The 22,321-nt window shown below is 33.5% G+C and overlaps 2 protein-coding genes across 2 annotated transcripts; one reads left to right on the plus strand and one right to left on the minus strand.

Annotated features, from left to right (window-relative positions):
- Window positions 1-247: 247 nt before the first annotated feature.
- LOC133321146 (transmembrane protein 65) lies at window positions 248-5,115 on the plus strand (the record flags this gene model as incomplete). Its single annotated transcript, XM_061530239.1, has 5 exons — window positions 248-410; window positions 830-871; window positions 941-1,008; window positions 4,676-4,879; window positions 4,951-5,115. Coding segments are annotated over 5 exons (642 nt in total), but the record flags the coding sequence as incomplete, so codon positions are not given.
- Window positions 5,116-15,714: 10,599 nt separating this feature from the next.
- LOC133321147 (uncharacterized) lies at window positions 15,715-18,815 on the minus strand. Its single transcript, XM_061530240.1, has 4 exons — window positions 18,698-18,815; window positions 18,284-18,583; window positions 17,952-18,074; window positions 15,715-16,608 (listed from the first exon to the last, which is right to left on the minus strand). Exons 1-4 carry the CDS (start codon window positions 18,770-18,772, stop codon window positions 15,715-15,717), a joined length of 1,392 nt encoding a protein of 463 aa, XP_061386224.1. The 5' UTR covers window positions 18,773-18,815.
- Between the last annotated feature and the right edge of the window lie 3,506 nt (window positions 18,816-22,321).

Below are 22,321 nucleotides of genomic sequence, written 5' to 3' on the forward strand. Positions count from 1 at the left end.
GTTACTAAATAATGTTAAATACATTTTTTATATAAACATTTTTCTATTATTTATTTATTTTTTAATTTATTTTTTAAACTTTCTTCTATTTTCATGTAATTGTTTTTTGGTTCGTAAACAACACCTCTGGCAACATTACACGATATCCCTTTTTTACTACCAACTGCACAATCCCAAAACAAAACTTTTTTGAACACCAAAACCAACCTCTATCCAACATCATCACACACACACATTGCCATGAAACCAACAAATACGCCTCCTCCAATCCCTAATATACACAGGCAAATTAGCAGCAACACAATGGCGTACTCGATTCGGTCGTCTATCCAAAGTACCAGCTTTGGGAGAAGTGGATCCAACAGGATCATTTTGTGCCTTTCCTGATAATTGGTTAAAAATGAAAGCCGGTAAACAAAACAACAACAAAATTACATATTATATAACACTAACAACCTAACAGCACCCATTTTACTTTCAATGAACTTTGCCACCAAACACATAAGAGCGCCTAATAATACACCACCAAATTTTTAACAAAAATAATTTTTAAATCCTTTTTTCAAAGACCTAACTAACTATTGGTTATGCTTGTATAAAAAATGGAATGCTGCTTGTGTGTTATTTAACTAAATAGAAAGAAACATTTACAATGGAATCTCTTGCCAACGGAAAATTTAAAATTTATGAGAAGATTTTTTCACAAAGTATTAGTATTGTAAAAAATATTTCTATTCCTGTTGTAAGAGGCTCCACTGTATATTTGTACACCTTTATTGTGAAAAGTTTAATAATTGATTTTTTTTTTTGTTATTTACCTTTTTTATAGCCGAAAAAGCTGTTAGTCCTTCGAGTGCGGATTTATGGAAAAGTAAGTCTTATTGAAATATTGAGGTTTTACAACAACTAATTGAAATTCCATTTTTCTTTCCCTTTAAAGTTTTCTTTGTGAATGCTGTGCCATTTGTTGCGTTTGGTTTTCTGGATAATTTCACTATGATTATTGCTGTAAGTTGGTCGCAAAAAATAAATACAAGTAAAAAACAAGTAGACACATTGTTAAGTTCGGCAGGGTCGAACTTGGAGTACGTTAAAAATTCGGTCGGGATATTTATGCTATGATGCTATATGATAAAATAATGTTTGAAATTACAGACACTCTAGTTGGAAAACAAAAACGGACTGCTTTTTAAAGTTATTATTTTTATTATTAGATACAACAGGAATCTGAAATGTCAAATTATAGCCACTTTCATTAGAAAATTCGGTTAAAAATATGTAAATAACGAACATGTGAAAAAGTGTCCGTCGGTGTTGTCGACTGATATATACCCTCACCCTATGGTATGCGGGGGAGGTATTCGGAGTTATACACAGGATTCATTATTCGTTTTGTATAAGGTATATGTTTAAGTAAAGATGTTTCGGATCTGATGTTGATAAAATATATAGGATGTACCAGAAGGAGTGGACCAATGGGTTCCATCTTTAAACTTGATCTAGGCTTGGTAAAGGTAATAGGTTGTGCAAAATTTGGACATCTTCGAACTTGATCTAAGCTTAGTAAAGATAATAGATTGTGCAATGTTTGGTTCTAATTGGACATTCCATTCGCCTTATATTGGATTCAAAAATATTGGAAATGTTGACCATTTGTGGGGAAGGTAATAGAAGAAGTGGACCAATGGCTCCCATCTTCCTACTTGGTCTGGGCTTGGTAAAGATAATATGTTGTACAAAGTTTCGTTAAAATCGGGGATTCCGTTTACATGATATTATAAAATTAATTTTTAGCACAATTTTGACCATTTTGTGGGGGAGGTACCAGAAGGAGTGGACCAATGGGTCACATCTTCAAACATGATCCATGTTTGGAAAAGGTAATAGATTGTGCAAAAGTTGGTTCAAATCGTACATTCCATTGGCCTAATATTTGATTTATAACTATTAAAAAATTTGACCGTTCGTGGGGGAGGTACCAGAAGGAGTGGAGCAATGGCTTCCATCTTCCTACTTGATCTAGACTTGGTAAAGTTAATAGGTTGAACAAAGGTTCGTTAAAATCGGATAGTCCGTTTGCATGTTATTATATAATTAGTTTTTAGCACAATTTTGACCATTTTGTGGGGGAGATACGAGAAGGAGTGGACCGATAATCCCCATCTTCGAACTTAAACTAAGTTTGAAAGAAATATTAAGATGTGTAAAGTTTGAATGAAATCGGTTATTGCCTTTGAGAGCACCAACCAGCCAGACAGGCAGACGGACAACGGATGTGGTCCAAAGAATCATGGGGTCTAAAACCAATATTTCGATGAGACACATTTTCACCATATCAAAGTGTATATACCCTCATTAGCCATAAGGCTGAGGTATAAAAAGAAGAAACGGAACTCTTATGTGGGATTATATCACATAGACTTGTATATAAGTTAGCCTTCTCTTAAATGCTCTTAAAATACAGATTTATGGGTCTACCATTATATAGTGGGTACCCGGAAACTTGAGCCAATTTTGATTTTTGTTAGGGACATATTCTACTCAATGCGAATCCGAAATATTAAATTGCTTCCAAATTAATTGAAATACGTGGTCAGGCTCCCCAAAATAATGAAATTTAGGTGTAGAACCAATATAGATCATGTTTAGTAGAAAGATTTGCCACCATATGAGAACCTGAAAAATCAAATTAGAGACAATTCGGCTAGAAAACGTGACCAAAACCCCTATAATAGCTAATATTGGGGTTACAATTATATGATAGCTACCCGGAAACATGGGCCAATTTTGATACATTTTTGTTGGGGACTTATTCTACTCAATGAGAGTCCAAAATATTACATTGCTTGCACATTGGTTGAAACATGTGCTCAAGCCTCCCCAAAATAGCGAACTTTTGGGGTATAGCGTCGCATGGGGGCTTCCCCAAAAGGTTGACCAATATTCATAATTTTTAATAGGAAGATTCACTACCAGAATCCGTAGGATACCGTTTGGGGTTTCCGGTGAATATTTCGATGTATTGCCAACAAAATAACAAATTTCAATTTCAAATTTCAACTTATAGTGAAAGGCAAGGGCCTATATAAGGTCGGTCAGTAAGCGAATTCATAGAGAAATCTTAAGTTTAACGTAAATTTTTTTGCCGATGCAAAAACAAATTGTTTCGCCTTTAAATAAAAAACACAACTAAAACACAAAACAATTTATATTTTAAATTGAATTTAATTGAATTGAATGTTGACAAAATATTAATATTTTCGTTTTGACGTCTAGCATAATTTTATGTATGTATGTATAGGTTTCAAAATATGATTTGACAGCAAACTTTATACCCAGCTGTGGTTACTGTCCGACCTTATGTAGGCCTTGGTGAAGGGTATTATAAATATTTTAATTATAATATTTTTCGATTACGCAGTTTAGAAAAAACAAGGAGCGGAACAATATAGACGGACGAAACCGAAATATACCCTACACAATTACCACTGCATCCTAACTTTCGGGTCTGGGCAATATTAATAGATATTTATCAATTTACCCACCCAACACCTCTTTCTTACCTCGCCTCGTTTACCGAAGGGAACATAAGATTCAACTGTTATTATTTTACACACAAAAGTCTTGGTTCATTTGACGCGTTAAATATTGATAATTTTCAAATCATCCTTTGCATAAACATTTTTTATGTTGATGTTTCCATTTGATCCGATAAATAATGATCGATTATCATGACCACCAGAGGGTTTGTTTAAAGTCTACCAGGGAGGACTATTAGAAGATAACTAGAAAGGATTATTTATGGACTATCAGATTGGAGCCTTTATATAATCAATGAGGGAGCCCGACGCCATAATCGTGTAATAATCCACATACAATACCATTAATATGATATCCGGTGGCAGAGGTTAAACAATTCTGGAGAAATCACTCCATCTTAGGGCACTCTCTGTTTTACTCTTTTCGACTTCCTTTTTGTGAATACCACACACGACTGACGCCCACACATCAACTTTATTATTCAATGTTTCGAGCAAGACCGGATTTTAGTTCACTATATACTCGAACAGCCTTCAGCAAATATGTTGCTTCTCATCGATAGGATAGTGGCTTCGCTGATGTTAAAATAGGGTGCTGTGATGTTAAACGATCATCCAGCTGTTCAAACATTACCACAGATATTCCGTCCGAACTCTGCACTTCGGATGGCTTGGCGTTCATGATAACATAGGTTGTTTTACCTCCACGGTTAGGAAGGCTCTTCACTTCCTTCCAGGATTCGAAAGTGACTTAATGATTGCCCCGAATTTACATGTTCAGGCAACAATGTTTGATTGCTTCAGACGGTCTTGGCACATTTTCCACAATAATCTACTATTAAACGAAATACTTTTCGAGTGTCTCTTTATATATTTGAAAACTTTTACCACATTTTGAAAACATAACATATCAAATAACAAAAGAATTTAAACAATGTCGATAAATTTTTAAAGTAAAATAGAGGCTTAAAAGGGGTTATTTCTAGAAAAAAATTATAGACTTTAAATGCCCCTGCAAAAAGTAATTTTATGATGTACGTTATTGTTAACAATAAATATTTTTTATGGGCTTCAATATACATATTTCCATATATGCCTGCATTTATTAATATTCCATTCCTACTATTTTCTTACAGGGTGATTACATTGAGTATTTATTTGGTACCTTTATGTGTATATCCACAATGGCAGCTGCTGGTCTGGGTAACACAATTAGTGATGTCTTAGGTATTGGCTCAGCCTACTATGTGGAACGTGGTTGTGAAATATTGGGCTTAAGGCCACCAGATCTAACACCCATACAAATGGAAATGAAATCTAGTCGTAGAGCCGCTAACTACGTAAGTGGAAATAACTTTATAAAAAAATAACTTTTTCATTCTATTAATTGTTTTTTTTATTCTTTTTCCAGGGTCGTATTATTGGTATCACAGTTGGTTGTTTAGTGGGTATGTTCCCACTATTGTTTATAGATCGCAAAGCCATCGAAGATGAACGCAAAGAGGAAGAAGAACGAAAGAAGCTGGAACTTAAAAATAAACAAGAATCGGCCAATGCAATAACAACAGCTCAATAAATCAAAACATAAGCAAAAACAAAAACAAAAAATAAATACTAACATTAAAAATAGTTGTAATTTTCTACCTTTTCTTTCCTCAACACAACTATGCGCCTTGTATTCTAGATCATGTCTATTTGTTTAATCGTCTTATTTCATTTTCTTTTAGATTATTGTTTAAAGTTAAACTTTTTTATTCGTGTGTGTATGTGTTTATTTTCTAATTAGACTATAATGAAAAGCAAAAAAGGGAATTTATTAACTTAGCGATATTATTTTTTAATACTACCTCTTGTTTAATTTTTACAACAACAACAAAAAACTTATTAGCATAACAAAAACACACAACATGTTCTACATAAATATTTTTTGTAGTAATGTCAGTTTTATGTTTGTAAATTGTAGGATAACAATAACCGATTACAAATCAAAAATTAAAATATATTTTAATGTTATTATATTATTTAAAAACAATAATAAAAAAAATAATATTGACTTTATACACATAACACAAACAAAACAATGTTTTATCATTTACAACGTATTTTTTCTATTTTACAGATTTCATTTTTACACTCTTTTACAGATAGGTTTTCATTCTTTTGATTAATTTTATGATCATATAAACATAAATATATTCAAGACTTTTTATTCAAATTTATAATATGAAACAATTCCCACTTCTTTTTTCCTTATAACCGTCCAAATTTTATTTATTTTCTACCTAATACTGCCTATATATGGATTATACATACATAATTTTTAAGCATATTTTTAATATTCAACATAAAAGCCGCAGCATTTCATACAGTTGACATATCAATCTTCATAAGAATATTTAAATATATTTCATTTTATGAAACCATTATGTGACCCCTAAAATATGTTCGCAATGTTTCCTCAATAGCCTTATCTTAGGAGTCAATGTATTATGTTATGAACATGTAATCGTATTCATCCAATCATGAATCCGATCCTCAAGGAATATAGTGGAGTGGATAACATGGAAAAAAATATATGTAAATGAAACATTTTATTCATCCTAGCCTTGATCGGTAAAAAAATGTAAGAGCGCCTGTATTGCAAACAAAAATTAATTTTAAGCAATTTTTACACATTATTCAACTTCTAAAATAAGATTTTGGTACAAAGTCTAACAAAAAGTGGTAATATTTTAATTTTCTTCATAATTTGTTCGATAAAATCTACTTTTTGACCAATTCCCTTCAGTTTTGTGGGGGAGTTTTTCTTAAGGAAATCGCAATATTTACAGTCCCACGAAGTTCACGGTCCTAGTGTTGTCAATAGAAAGAGAACTTATAGTGATCACAAAAAAATAATAACGTTCACAAAAAAATAACGTAATAAAAAAAATCATCCATTTTTTAACCGATTTTGTTGATTTTTCTCATTTTCGAAAGCTTATTTAATTTTCTTCCCTGTATTATAATAAATTTTGTCTTTTTATGCGTATTTTTCACATTTCAACCACTGTAACTCAGCCAATCCTCAACGGATTTACTAAATATATATCTTGTTTGAAAGGAAAAGAAAAAAAGAATAATATACATCCGTTATAAAGTAAATAAGTTATTCGCGTTTCAAATTGAAAATCTATGAGACCATGTTTTCTCTACATTAATTTTCGAAGTGACCCAGAAAAACCAAAGGTATTTTCGTGGTCCAGGGACTCCAACTAAACAGAATTGGTACATAAGAACCCCTGAATAATTTTCGTGTCGCACAGTGTAATCAAAAGTGTTATACATGTCGCTCATTTGCTGCACGATAGGCATAAATAAAAAAATCGATTTTGCAGGAAATGCGTTTTCAGTTTTAAATTTACTCACTTCTTATATGGGACAGAGGGACTTCTTTTCAATCAGACTTTGTATAAGATATTAATCAGAATGTTTTGCACAATAGTGAGTCTGATATAGCGAATAATTCTGCATCATTAACTCAAAACTTACTATTTTTGATATATGCAGCAAATGGCCGATGGGTTTACACTGCTATGATGATATTGATTTCCTCCAAATATATTATTCAGTTTCCCCTCGCCGTTACCGACAACCATGCCAAACTGGTCGAGGCCATAGAGAAAACCAACTTCTGACCATATTTGAAACCATGGATAATTAACAATATTTGTGGTTACCGGTCATATGTGGAATTTAGAAGCAATTAGTCGAAAGCCATAGAGGGAAACATGCAATTCCCAAGTTGCTGTGATTTCTCCGGAACTGTTCAACATCTCAGATAATCCATCACCATCGGACGTCATAGATATCGCAATCTATTCGGATGATTGTACGATCATGACGTCTACATAGCCAATGATATTGTTATTTTCTTCCATTTGAGATATATACATATTGACCGCCTCCAAATCCACAGCCGCTCAGTTCACACTCAGACGGCTGAAATGATGCTCCCGGCAAACATAATGGTAGGTAAAGAAAAAATTATGACCACCAATTCGCTAAAATATTGGGTGTAACATTCGACAACACTTTCAAGACGTCTGCGCAAGCCATTGCTATTTGCAAATAGATCAGAAGTAGGAACAAGCTTACCGGCAGCATTTGGCGCATATTGGCTTTTCCGCCTAGGAACGCCAAGAGATATCTTTATAATGTAGACAAAGAGATCCAAAGATACAATCCTGAACCTCTATCAAGCAGATCTGAATACCATTCATATAGATGTAGTCTCCGAGGTCGTAGAACATTCGTAGGCTATATTTGCATTTCAGAGAAATTCAGACACCACCAAACTTGTCCTTTATTTAATTCAACTCTAAAATGACTATATGTTAATCCGTTAAATGTTTTAAGAAGTATATACCCGCCTAAATTTTTTACCATAAGTCGGAATGAAGTTTTCGAATATAAAAATATATTTTGTATACCAAACTGAAACTATATTTCTTCGACTATGGCGTTCACTGAATCCTTTCTCGGATATCATTAGTAAACATTTTCTTTCATACAGACATTGAGATTGATATTATTGAGCTGCAGCTCTTTTTTATATAACTGCGGTCGGATGCCCATCAGGCATTAATGGGTTAATTTATAAATGATATAGTCTGTCAGAATAAATATAATAATACTCCTTAGCTTCAAATGTCTAGCAACCCGCATTGTTCACTGATTTTACTTCGTTAGCGAATGTGGAAATTTTTAAAACTACACACGCAAAATGAAATCTATCTCTGAACGCAAATGAAATCTAGCTCTATACTAAATATATATTATGATAACACAAATTTTTTTGATCCGATGGCTTTGAATTTATATAAAAGTCTTTTCATGAATAAATAATAAACCAGTGAGCGGAGCATTATAGTCGGACGGGGCCGACCATAGGATACCCTACACAACTATCACGGAACTCTAACTTTCTGCTGATGTTTATTTGTGGTGATATTTGCACCGCTTTGCCGATTAGAGATCAACAGCACCTTTTCGATCGACTCGAAAATAACACAAAAAAATTAAGTTTTCGGTCCACTTCATTCCAAAATTATTATCTGATCATCACCGAAAATTATAGGCGTTGTTCTTGTCCATACCTGGAACCTCATGGAACATTTCCAAACGATCAGCGCTATAGTTCTGCTTTCTAGAGTGATAATGGGTTACTAAATAATATACGAATACGGAGATAGCACATACAACAATATAATTGGTCTTAATTTAAAAGTAAACCAATCCTCTTGGATATAATATCAACTTCTCGGGTCTATGTCCTTCAGTGGTAAATATATATGCTGTAGAATACAAATTTTGTCATTTTTCACACAAAAGTCAGTGTCCATTTTACCCGCTAAATATTGACCGATCTTTCCCATAAACAATAGGGGTCTTCATTCAAAAAAATTAGTATTTGGTCCATTTCATCCCCTAAATATTAACAGATCTTTCCCATAAACAATAGGGGTCTTCATTGGGCCGAACCCATCCTACATGCAAAATTTCGTGAAGATTGGTCCATAACTGTGGCCTGTATCGTGTTTACAAATTATAATGGACAGACGGACGGACGGACACACATGTCTAGATCGACTCAGCTAGTCGAGATATGACGATCGGTATACTTAAAGGTGGGTCTAGGACCAATATTTCGCGGCGTTACAAACTTTTGGGACTGCACAAAGCTATACTACCCTGACAACATAGTTGTGTAGGGTATAAAAATATGCCACCATTTATTACCTTTTGTACTCTTGTACTAATTCCAAATTTCAGGATTCAAATTTAGTACTATGTAGTAAACATTAATGTAAATTTCGATATGTACCCACTTCAACAATCCAATAGAAGTTATATATCCTAATTTCAGGATTCCAGTCCGATCATTTTACCCAACTTTAAATGTTGTACCATTTAGTACACATAAGAACGAATTTACAAAACTTCCCTCATTCATTAATCCTACACTCGTAAGCGTAATTATCGGTTCGCCTAAATCCAAATTTTACCAACTTTAGTACCATTAAGTACACATAAGTATATAATATAAATTCATTTACTATCTACAGCATACAATCCAATGAAAATCTTATTTCCCAATTTACCATTTTGTAGACATAAGCACAAATTTCCATTACTACCGACATTACACCATTTAATAGTAATCTTATTCTGGATTCCAGCCCTAACGGTTCATTAGTAGCAATTTCCCAACAGTGATATTAACTCCAAATTTCAGATTCCAGCTCTATCGGTTCACCTAAATCCAAATTGTATTAAATATAGTGTTCATACACATAAGTTCAATTTCCCAAATTACTTACATATTCCAGTTTAAATTTTAAATTTCAAGACTCTCAAATTGTACCAAAGTAAGTGCTGTTTAGTACTTTTCTAAACATGAGTACACACATCCAGAACCACCTCCTTATATTTCAAGTTTGTTAGCTCTATCCGTTCATATGCTGCAAAATTGTAACAAATATAGTACATTGTAGTACTTATCGAAGACTTTTAATTCAATTTCCAAATACCCTTTGGTACATCTATCCTACCCTCCATCACTGACCCTAATTCCAAATTTAAGACTTCCAGCTCTACAGGTTCGCCAAATACAAATGGTTCCATATTTAGTACATTTTATGCTTTCCAAAAACTCAGCCTTATCTGACACGCTCGGACTAAGAGTGCCCTTACCGTCAATTTCAAACTCGTTATGTCCGTCAGTAAGTCAGTCAATCGAAGGCTCGAACCTTTTTTTATGGGTAGAACCGAAGAAAGGACTCATTTAACGCAGCCTACCGGAGCCGCAATAGTGAGGTACAATTCTTATACGCCTTTGGGCCAATGAGAAATCAATGTGCTGATCATAGTATGGTTTTTGAATCTACTAATACTTCCCCTTCCCACCACTCATGAAAACGCGTGCCAAATCACACAAATTGGTTACTACTTTTTCACTCGTAAACTCACTTCGTTGTCCAAAATTAAACAGGAATATTTTAGGCAAAAATTCCAAATGTTTAATATTACAAACAACATTAGTCAACTTTTTAATTACACAGTCAATTAAATATTTATGTTTCTGTTTTATTAATTTAATTTATAACTCTCGCAACCATATATTCACACTATTTTCATCTCTAACTATAGCTCAAGTGCACTTTTCAACACAACAAAAACACTATAATATAATTTAATATTTTTTTACTAATTTCACTTTTCTAAAACTAAAGATCTTCCAAAAATTGAATACCTAAACCAAAACTGATGTACCTATTTGCTATTCAAGACAAGAAAATAACTATTAAAAAATATAAAACACAACATATTTATTAATATACATATACTATATTGAAATTTATTAAAAAATTATAGATATTTTTTAGTAGCTGATAAAAATTAAAAAACAATTATTAGTTAATTATAATGAAAGAAAACTAAAACATATAGCGAAGAACAAGAACAAGCACCAACATTTATATTACTTTATTAGTTTTAGTAATTTAGTAATTCAAAAAAACTGTAATTAAACCAATTATAATTCTAGGGAATTGTATCCAACTAACTAATGGCAATAACTGCTATACTAACAATTGCATATGTAGTGAAATCAAAAATTTAGTTTTTTTTTTAAGAAAAATTAAGAAATGTTTTACAATATCGATCGATAGCCAATTTTAGGTAAATTTTGTTATATTTTCTTTACGTTCGAAATTGTGAAACATATCTTGACTGAGAAATATCTTTGCAAATAATTAACAAAAAAATAGCCAGAGTTTTGACAAAACCTTTTCTATACAGGTTCTTCCTAGAAGCCAATGACCAGTAATAACTCTAATTTCAGCATTTCTCAGGTTCAACTGCTAGTTTGTTCTTTTTGTCGACAGAGTCGGCCAGATACACATTGCACATAGGTCAAAAAACACATAGTCAAAAAACACCTTCAAATTCCGGAAGTGGTGAATGATGGGTGGTTTGATCGATTGCTAGATCTCTGGATTGAGGTACTTTCCTTGTTAGTTCGTCTGCTTTTCATTACCTATGATGTCACAGTGTCCTGGTACCCAGCACATCCAATAGCTGTTAGTAAGTGGTTCCAAAACTGCTCTACACTCCAGAACGACCTCAGACTTGATGTTACATGATGGCTTTAAGAGCCGCCTGAATATCCACAAAGGTAGTGACCGATTCAACGATCTCTGCATCCAAATAAATTCAGCTGCCTTCCAAATCGCGATGATTACAGCTTGGAAAACACTAGGTAAGCTCAATGTCTAGCCTATCACAGTAGACGCCAGCCTCCTGTACCTTCTTCCATCTTGGATCCGCATGTATAAAAAGCCATACCGTCCAGGGGAGGGTTGCTACGGTTCCAATCTTCTCTACGACATCTAGATCGTAAAATCTCAAAGCTGGTGATTTGGTTCGGTTAGTTCTTCACGTTTGTCCAATGTGATACCTTGTTCGTTCCGGATATATCCATGACCATAGGCACAATTTCGCCAAAGATTCTGTTCATGCAGCCGTAGGGCACTACGTGCTGCCTGACAATGCTGAAACCCAGAGGCCTTAAGTTCAGAATTGCGTTCAGAGCGGCTTGGGAAGTGCTCCCCGCGGCTCCAGTTATAAGAATCGAGGCTTCTCTATGTGCCTTGTATAGTTAGCTGTATGTCGAATTATGACGCAGGCTGTGCCACCAAACAATAGATTTACAGGATAGGAATGGGATAGAATTCCTGCATACATAGAGTTCAATCGACCGTATCTTCGCCCTCTCCTCAGTATTCCTGTTCAATCGTAGTCGACAGTCCAGGATCGTGCCAAGGTACTTTGCTTCTGTCGAGAAATGAAGCTGCACTCCATCCAGTTTTGATGAAACAAAGACGGCGAACTTACGTTTCCTAGTGAATGGTTTGTGGACTGAAGTTCTACATTGTTGTACAATGTAAATAACTTTTACCGGCACACACGAGAGTCAAACACTTCGTATAGATCTTCTCTAGTGTCAGATATATACTTGGCGATTTTGGAGAAAAAGGATAGTATTTCTATCTCGAAACTCCCAAGAAGTTTATGCCTTATGCTTCGAAGCCAGGGGCATTGATAAAATAGATGTTCGATAGTTTCTGTTTCTGTTTAGACGGCAATAATCGACCTCAATAATTTCCCATTTCGAAGAAAGAGGTCTGATTCTGCAGTGACCTTATGATCCCTATGGTTGTCTTTATCTCTATTCTGCTCATAGAAATTAATGATTTAGATCTACTTTTAGAAATTATCGGCCAGTTAGATTTTGTGCTCCTATTCCTAAATTCCCCATTCCATTTTGTTGTTACGTTTTCCTCATAAAATTTGCGAATTTTGCCAAAACAAGTAGCTGAATGATGGAGTATAGGGAAATATAGTCACTTCAATGTCTATTGTGAGAGAGTTCATAATATGCTGTCAAGTTTAGGATATTTGCGAGCCGATAGTGTGGTTGCCAGATAAATCAAGTGGCTGAAGATTTATTATCGCATTCAGAGCAGCCTGAGGTGTGGTTCTAGGATCTCCAAATATAAGGATTGGAAAACAAGTGTACGATGAGCGCTGATAGTCCCTATTCAGTTCTTGGAAGAGTATAGTGCTATTAGACCTTTCTTTGTACGCTCCTCTACGTTTCTTTTTTACGATAAACGGTGGTCCAGGATGGTGCCGAGGTATTGGACGCCCAAAGAGAGTTCCAGGGGGGTTACTCTGTATTGCGTTGCGAAAGCAAGTGCGATGCGAAAGCTAAATGCGTTAAAAGTACAATTTGGTACTCTGTAACGCTCGCGCACACGCATTCGCAAACTAAATCGAAAATAGGGCAACACTGTCGCCACAATGTAAACAACAACGAAGAATGACAAAAGGAAACGTCAAAAAAATTTAAATAAAAACATATTTTTTGTGTGGTACGAGTATTTTTTGAAACAAAAATGATGAACGAATTAAAAACAAAAAAAGAATTTTATGAGATCGATCAAATAATCTCCCTAAGTGACCACGGGTATTAAAATTGAAGTACGAATTATGTGACAAACGTTTTCAAATATTTAATTTTTATAGATTTATACAACATGTTCGTCTCAATAAAGATTCGTTTATGTATTTATTAAACGCTCGTCTTTCCAAATAGATCCACAACAATTCCAACTCCAATAAAAGAGGCCGCTGCTTTGAAATTGCTTGGACAAGGTGGTTATCAACACCAACCTGTAAATATGCACACATAGTTTCACATATTATATAAAAATATAATACATTACTTTTTCCAACAATCGACATCTTTTACAGGAGGTCAATTTGAACTGAGGCCATCAGACAGTTTTGTCCACAAATTGTTGGCGCGTTGTTTCGAATTTGAACTCTGCAACTGTCCCTTTGCCAAATCACTGTGTTGCCCCATAAAATCTACTGAAGTTAGGAACTGACGTTGCTGAGTCTGCCACTGTGACTTTTTTGCCTTTTACTTAAAATAATTTACAATTTATATATAAATAAAACCTTTAATTGAGCTTACTTATATGTTTCGCTTCCTTTGCGTTTGCTATTTTGTTAACGCAAGATATTTGCGCTTAACGAACGAGTTTGACATGCGTTTTCGTATTACAGAGTGCGGTGATGCCACATTTGCGTAAAGTAGATGCGAAAGGAGATACGAAAACGAATTAGAGAGTACCAATTACGCGATGCGTTACAATTTTTCTCACGCATCGCAATACAGAGTAACCCCCCAGAGCTACTTAATCCATTGTAGGTGGAGTTAACGTTGGAATTTTGTGCTCCAATGCCTTTGATATAGGAGTTCTGGGATTTGCTATTTGATTTAAGTCCAGTGATTTTCTGATCACAAGCTCTAGTTACCTTTCCTTAGTTTTCAAGGGAACGGAAGAAAGACTAATCGCCCTGTAGTCTTTCGGTAAAGTGTGACTAGGTCCCTCTGCTTTGGGAATGAAGGTCACCGTTACATCTCTTCACCGACTTCCTCCTGCAGGAAAACAATGGAGTCGCCCGATACAACCTTCATTATGGTTTAGGATTCCCTCTTTATGAGGAGTATCAGATATCGGCTGTAATGCTTTAAGAAATTTCAGAATTTATGATATAATATTCAAAATATTTAATTTCATTTACTTTGTCAAAACTCGCAAAGAATACGAAAATTAGCTGGCTTATAAGCAAAATCAATAAAATCATATTAGAAATAAAATAATGAGCTTTATTGCAATTAGCTTTTAGAATAGAAATACAAACAAAAAAATGATTAGTAAATTAATGTGTTTTAGCTGAAATAATTAGTTTTGGTGTGTATGTCTATTAGTTATAAGATTAGTGAAATTTCAAAATGAAATAAAATACATGAACATCAATAAAAGAAAAAATAAAAAAAACAAAATAGAAAAACTAAATGAAAAATGTAACTATTGTGAATGTGAATACAAAATGTGGGTAAGTATATAACGAATAAGGTAAGGAGGGTTATATCGTTTCGGTACTACAACGGATGTCCCAATCAGTGAATCGGAAGCAAGGAAGTTGTTTGCTAGAAGCGATATCAAGTAAAGGGCATAATACTTTTCTGGACTTTTGGATATCATCTTTATAACAGATGTCATTGGAAATGATTTCTTCTATAAATGAGTGCTAAGATTTTTTTAAAGGAAACAGTCTCATTATTTTGCAATTCATATTCAAAAAATATAGAATTTATTTCGTTAGTTTTCTTTTTTAATATATTTTTATGTATATATGCATGTGTTTAGGTGTTATCCAAGCGCAAATTATATTTGCGTTTTTGGAATAATCACGCTCCTCACATTCAAAACTTTTAATACATTTTATCAAGTTAGTAAGTATAAATATATAATGCTGATCTACAACACATTTAATTGATTGAACTCAAATAAGGGAATTTGTTTTTTTTTATCAATCTTCCAATAAAATCTAATAGAGTCTATCAATTAAACGCATTAACAGCTGAGAGAGAAATAGTAATAAAATAAAATTTGTTTTCTTAATTATTCCAATTTGTTAAAAAAATATTGTAGAAATATATAAATTTAGAAAAAAATGGATTTTAGTTATTTTTTGTATATCAGCTGCCATTTGTCTACATAAATTTTAGCCATACAAATGGCAAACGCATAAATGTAGTATGCTGTTGTACAGTATCACTTAAAAAATTCCACAGCAATGAGGTTATTGAAGCATTATCAAATTTATGATTCACAGCTGCCGCCGCACCATCATTCATCATCAAGCCATTATAGTAATTATTATCAGAATTGCCATAGTTTTGAACCATCGATTGGAAATGATTATCGAATTTGTTGGCCATTTCATGTTCACTAAACTCCTCCTTGTAAGCAAACCAATAGCCCAACTGTTGACGATTAATATCATATTTGGCACATTTCTGATGGACATTTAATTTGGCCATATACTGCTGTTGCGGTAGTGTCAAACGGGATTCGGTAGCAATTTCATTATGTTTTTGCCTCATTTTATCACGCAGGTCCTCTTCACGGTATTGTCTTTCAAGTTTGAGCAATTCAGCTTCAACATTTAAGCCTAAGTGTATGGTATGATTGTGCTGTCGCATGCTATTAGTCATCGATGTCGCTGTTGGTGATGTCGCATTTGATGATACAGATGTAGAGCCGTTTGTGTGTATTAGATCGGTTGCATTCAATAGATCGCGATCAACAATAATATCATTGGATAAACGAGTTGTAGTCTTCGACGAACGATACAATGAAGTTCCTGGGATTTGTGCAGCCAAAAAGAATGCTCCAGCAATAGTCATAACACTAGCGGCATAACTGACAGCCATAACGGTTATATTGTTGAGCAGAAATTTGGCCAGCGTAAAGGAAGGTAACATTTGCATCAATTCTGTATAGGTAAGCCAACCACGTCGTAGACCTTCACGTCTAGCCAGTTGTTTTTCTATGCAGGTAAGTTTTTCGAAAAACTGTTCGTTCGATATGTATATGTTCCATTCCTTGAAAAGAAGAAAATTATTAAAATAAGTAATTAATAGATGTAATAAAAATATTAGAGAAAACGTTAATAACCAGTATATTATATTGAAGCTATAATGAACAGTTTAGTCGCCGAATGATTGGATATTAAAAAATTTGTCAATATAGGGCTACTTGACAATATATATTGAACAATTCTAAATTAAAATCAGCCTGTTTTCTGGGGATTACAGATTACTAACATAATTTCTTTAAAATATACAATTTGTAAACGAGTATAAAATATTAAGTTATCACTCAGTTGATTACGAGATCGCGTTTGGAATTTATAACCGAGGGATCACTTGATTGATTACGCAAAAATGGGCTATCACTAATTAACGCTGAAATATTAACAAGTCACGTGTACATTTCGGTCTGCATTCGGTGACCGGATTATATACAAGCAGAGCCTTGATGTTGCCTGCGTACCTCAAGAATGGCTTCAATACTATTCATACACTAAAATTTACTTGTCTGTTTTGTAGAAAAGTGTGGAAGGAAGAATCCTCATATCGGTATATTCGAAATTCTGATAAGAATTAATATCTTATGTACAGGGGTACCATTTTCGAGATAATTTCAAAGAAAATAAGATCAACATAATGAATTCTAACATCCTTAAGTTGAGGTGGAAAGTTCTTATTAACAGTTCACGCAAGAGATGCCTCAAAAAACTATTGAAACCGAATAATATGGTATTCTTAAAAGCTTTCAAGCAATTAAATTTCTGAGGAAAGCGGTACAATACCACCGATATTTGGGGTGGTATTATAGAAATAATTAATGTATACTTCCAAAATGTTGCTTTTGATGAAGTGACACTTGAAACCAATTACATTTGAAATCGTTTATAATGACACCAATTATAATGGCGTACAGCATCAAATTTCGCGGGACCTTTGACCGTTATAAGTGATTTCGACAATATCTCCGCTCGATCTTTGATCACCACATGTGAAGCTCACAGCCGACTACATATCGTTTGCAACTTCATCGTCAGTTTTTATGAGCTCTAAGGGAAGTGAAACCTGGATCTAAAGCCACTGACTTCACCATATTCGCCATTCAAATTCATTTCTTGTGCCACCTCAAATACAGCTCAGGCAAGGAGAAGAAATGGCTGTCGCTGAGCCATTTCATTTCATTGCAACGACAGTTCGCTGATATTAAGAATATGTTATTGTACGCAACAACTCCGCAATCTGATGCCTGCACCATTCAACCTTCCTTTACAAAGTTTATACATAAAAATAATTTTTACAATTCAAGAATATATAAATCTCACATAAAACTATTTAAAATATTCATAAATAATACTTACTATTGCGCATAAGAATTCCAATTCTAATTCCTTCAAACGTTCCTCTGACATATTACCATCTTCAGCCCAATCAGATAGATAGATTTCCTCATCATGTCCAGCATAAAACTTTGTTGAAATCATCTATACAGAAGTGCATATATATGTATATACAAAAACAAAAAATGAAAACAAAATTGTGTCATTAGAAATCAATGCAAGGCAAATAGACATAGCAACAGGTGATAAGAGCATACATATAAAGTACATGCATACCGAGATAGTGAGGGTCTTATCTCACATATGACCTGTTGGGTGGTTAGGCGGTTGTGATTGCCAACCATCACACTTACCATCGAAACAATAAACAATTCTTGCGGTGTTATGCGTCGGACATAAGCAGGGTCTGTGGCATTCAAACGATCCAAATAGATAAGAGCCATAATTAAAGCAGCCGGTGTGGCTGGTATAACACTGGACGCCTCAACACAGGACAAACGATTCAATGTATGACCACGATGAGTATCCGAAAATAATTCGGACGTTAGTTCAGCCAATGGTTTGGAAACACTCATAGTTTCACATTCAGTGAAATCTTGGCCAAAATATAAGGATTTGCGTATACGTTGCATAAATTCATCGTGTGGCATAACCTAAGGATAGAAAGGCAAAACAAATATTATGGCATATTATCACACAGTATATGGTATTATAACTATAAAAAGTTATAATAATAAGGAAATTATTAATTAGTGTCACACACATACCTTTTTTGTAGTGGTTTTTGGCTTTGTGGTCGCTGCTGCAGAGTTTTTAATGACGCATCCCTGTTTGCGCCCCATTGTTTTTATTTTTTCCAGTGTGTTTGTGGCGTGCTATCTAAATCTAAATGGTAGTGGACGAAAATAAACTGTATTTTATACGCTCATTGAATACACAAGTAGCTGTATTATTGGCACATTGACAATTACATTACCTATTTACGGATTTATTTACACAATAGTTATATTTTTAACAAAAATTTACTCTGAGCTGCGACACAAGAACAGCAGCAACACGCGAAAGTTTTATTCTGACACAATATGAAATGGTTACCAAGTACTGAATACTTGGAACTTTCATTGAGTGCGAAAATACAACGCTGCTTTAAAAAAGGTGGCGGTTAATTGCCGCTACAAAGCTTGAGTAATATAACGTTTAGGCGTTGAATTGTTGCAATTTTTTTTTTATTTACAACTGGTCTGTTACGGATGTTTTGCCGATAGCATAAAGGAAAATAAGAATATCGTAGTAATAGTACGTTTACATTTAACCGGATTTCGTTAACCCAGTGGGTTTCAATTGTCAATTCCATTGTATACATGCCAATTAAATCCTCATAGAATAGGTTAACCCGGTAAAAAGTTCTAATGTAAATGCCGTTTAAGTAGTAGATTATTGCAATGCGGGGACAGATCAAAACTGAGAAAGAAATTTTGAAAAAGATTTCGATTAATTTAAATATTTTGCAGTTTCTGGAAAAGGACAAACGGAATATCCAAGGTAATATTACGAGAACCATTAACAATGACACCAACTAAATCGATCTCCATTTACTTCGATTTATGATACACATTTAAATGCACTCAATATCTCGATTTGCTCGAAATCCTATTCTATAACTCTATAAAATAATGACTTCTCCTAAAACTACGCTACAAAATACGTTGCAATTGTTAAGAAGAAATTTATGATTTGTGGATGTAGGGCACGCCTTAATTACAAACGTAGTCTCATTTGAGAAATTAATAATGGCAACCCTTTTTAATTTGGAACTCAGCTATCAATTTCAAATTGATAAATAAATTCCATAAAATTGTATGCATGCTGAATGGCATATTTGTTAAAAAATTGAAAATGTATACATTCTGTAAATAGACATCTACTTTTTTATTGATATTATTCTTTAGATATAACTATAGATGTTAGAAATTAAGTTTTTAAATTATAGAGGCTGCAAACTTCAACATTTTGTAATCATTGTCACTGAACGGGTGTTATGTGTACTTTTCGAAGGAAGATATTTTCATTTAAATTTTGAAAGCTGAATTTGTCAAAAGTAAAATTATGAAAAAATTGGAATTATACACCCGTATGAGACTACCATGGATTTAACCATGGGTAACAACCATCTTATATTTATAAGTTTTAGAGACAGGGAAAAAATTTATAAATATTAATTATTTAGCAATTTTTGCCACTGAACACATGATATGCGTACATTTCGAAGGAAGATATTTTCATTTAAACTTTGAAAGCTGAATACTGTCAAAGCCAGAAATTGATAATGGCAACTCTTTTTAATTTGTAACTCATCTATCAATAGTTCTGTCTGTTTACTCGATATTTGGTAAGTCTGCTTTTCCACAGGCAGATTTTTATTTGGCAAATACTGAGTTTGTAGGCGAGAGGGGTGCGAGGAAGAAAAACAATAATTTGCCTGTTCAGAATTTGCCGTACACGCAAATTCTGCTTCGCTCTGTTCGTTGGAAACAATTTTGTTGACATTTCCTTTTGAACCTATTCGCTTTACTGCTTTAATTTGTGCAAGTGAAATTTAATTTTTGCAATTTATTTAATAAAATATATAAAAAATAAATAAACTATTAAAAAATCTTAAAAATGCAAACACTTTTGACGTTTTTTTTTCTTTCTTTTGTATTTTGATTCGCAAATTTGGCAAAGAAAAATTTGCTAATGGAAAAGCAAGCGAAAATTTCAAAAGAGAAAACAAAAAATTTGCCAAATTAAAATCTGCCTGTGGAAAAGCAGACTAACAGTTGTAAGTCTGCTTTTCCACAGGCAGATTTTTATTTGGCAAATACTGAGTTTGTAGGCGAGAGGGGTGCGAGGAAGAAAAACAAAAATTTGCCTGTTCAGAATTTGCCGTACACGCAAATTCTGCTTTGCTCTGTTCGTTGAAAACAATTTTGTTGACATTTCCTTTTGAACCTATTCGCTTTACTGACTCACAGCCGGCTTTTGTTTACAAACCTGTTGTTTTAATTTGTGCAAGTGAAATTTAATTTTTTATATTTGCAATTTATATAATAAAATATATAAAAAATAAATAAAATATTAAAAAAATCTTTAAAATGCAAACACTTTTGACGTTCTTTTTTTTCTTTATTTTTAATTTGATTCGCAAATTTGACAAAGAAAAATTTGGTAATGGAAAAGCAAGCGAAAATTTCAAAAGAGAAAACAAAAAATTTGCCAAATAAAAATCTGCCTGTGGAAAAGCAGACTTACGAAATGTTACTGGATGTTGTCTGTTTACTCAAAAGTCCAGCAAAAGAGAGCGAAAAGAGAGAGCTAGTTTGACAGTTATACGCTGAGAACTTACTAAATGTTACTGGGTAAATTTTTTCCAGTAAGATTTATCCAGCACAATTCGATGTATTTCAATCAGTTGTTAATTGTAAATTTTGACAAAAGTCAAGAAATATTTTTTATTTTAAAAAATGTATTCCTTAATACGTCTAAAAAGATCATTTCAAGCATGGAGCAATTATACAAGATATGGTAGCTTTTGCCAGAAAGGACAAAAGTCCAGCAAAAGAGAGCGAAAAGAGAGAGCTAGTTTGACAGTTATACGCTGAGAACTTACTAAATGTTACTGGGTAAATTTTTTCCAGTAAGATTTATCCAGCACAATTCGATGTATTTCAATCAGTTGTTAATTGTAAATTTTGACAAAAGTCAAGAAATATTTTTTATTTTAAAAAATGTATTCCTTAATACGTCTAAAAAGATCATTTCAAGCATGGAGCAATTATACAAGGTATGGTAGCTTTTGCCAGAAAGGACAAAATATGGGGATATAATTTGCTTGTTGTTTCATTCACAAATCATACATTTGTTCCTACCAATGTTGTAAAATCAATCTTGTTGTATTTTTCACATGGTACAATTATAGAAGGTAAAACTTGTACATTAGAACTTTTTACCGGATTTATTTAACATATTTGAGGATTTATTTGACATATATGCAAAGGAAATGACAATTGAAACCCATTGGGTTAACGAAATCCGGTTAAATGTAAACGTACTGTAACAGCAAATCTCAGCTAATTTGATTCCAACGTAAAACGGCATATACATTAGAACTTTTTACCGGGTTAACCTACTTTATGAGGATTAATTTGACATATATGGAAAGGAATTGACAATTGAAACCCACTGAGTTAACGAGATCCGGTGAATGTAAACGTGCTATAATACTAGTGTCAATATGAATTTGACAAATTTATGAAAAAATAGGAAACATATGACTGCAAGAGACTTCCTTGTATAATGGTATGTCATAGCAACCACCTGATAATTTTTTTTAATCAAACTACACATTTTGT

This window comes from Musca vetustissima, unplaced genomic scaffold, assembly GCF_032173495.1.
Source record: "Musca vetustissima isolate MV318-11 ecotype Yass unplaced genomic scaffold, APGP_CSIRO_Mvet_v1 utg72218, whole genome shotgun sequence".
In the NCBI taxonomy this organism is placed as follows: Eukaryota; Metazoa; Arthropoda; class Insecta; order Diptera; family Muscidae; genus Musca; species Musca vetustissima.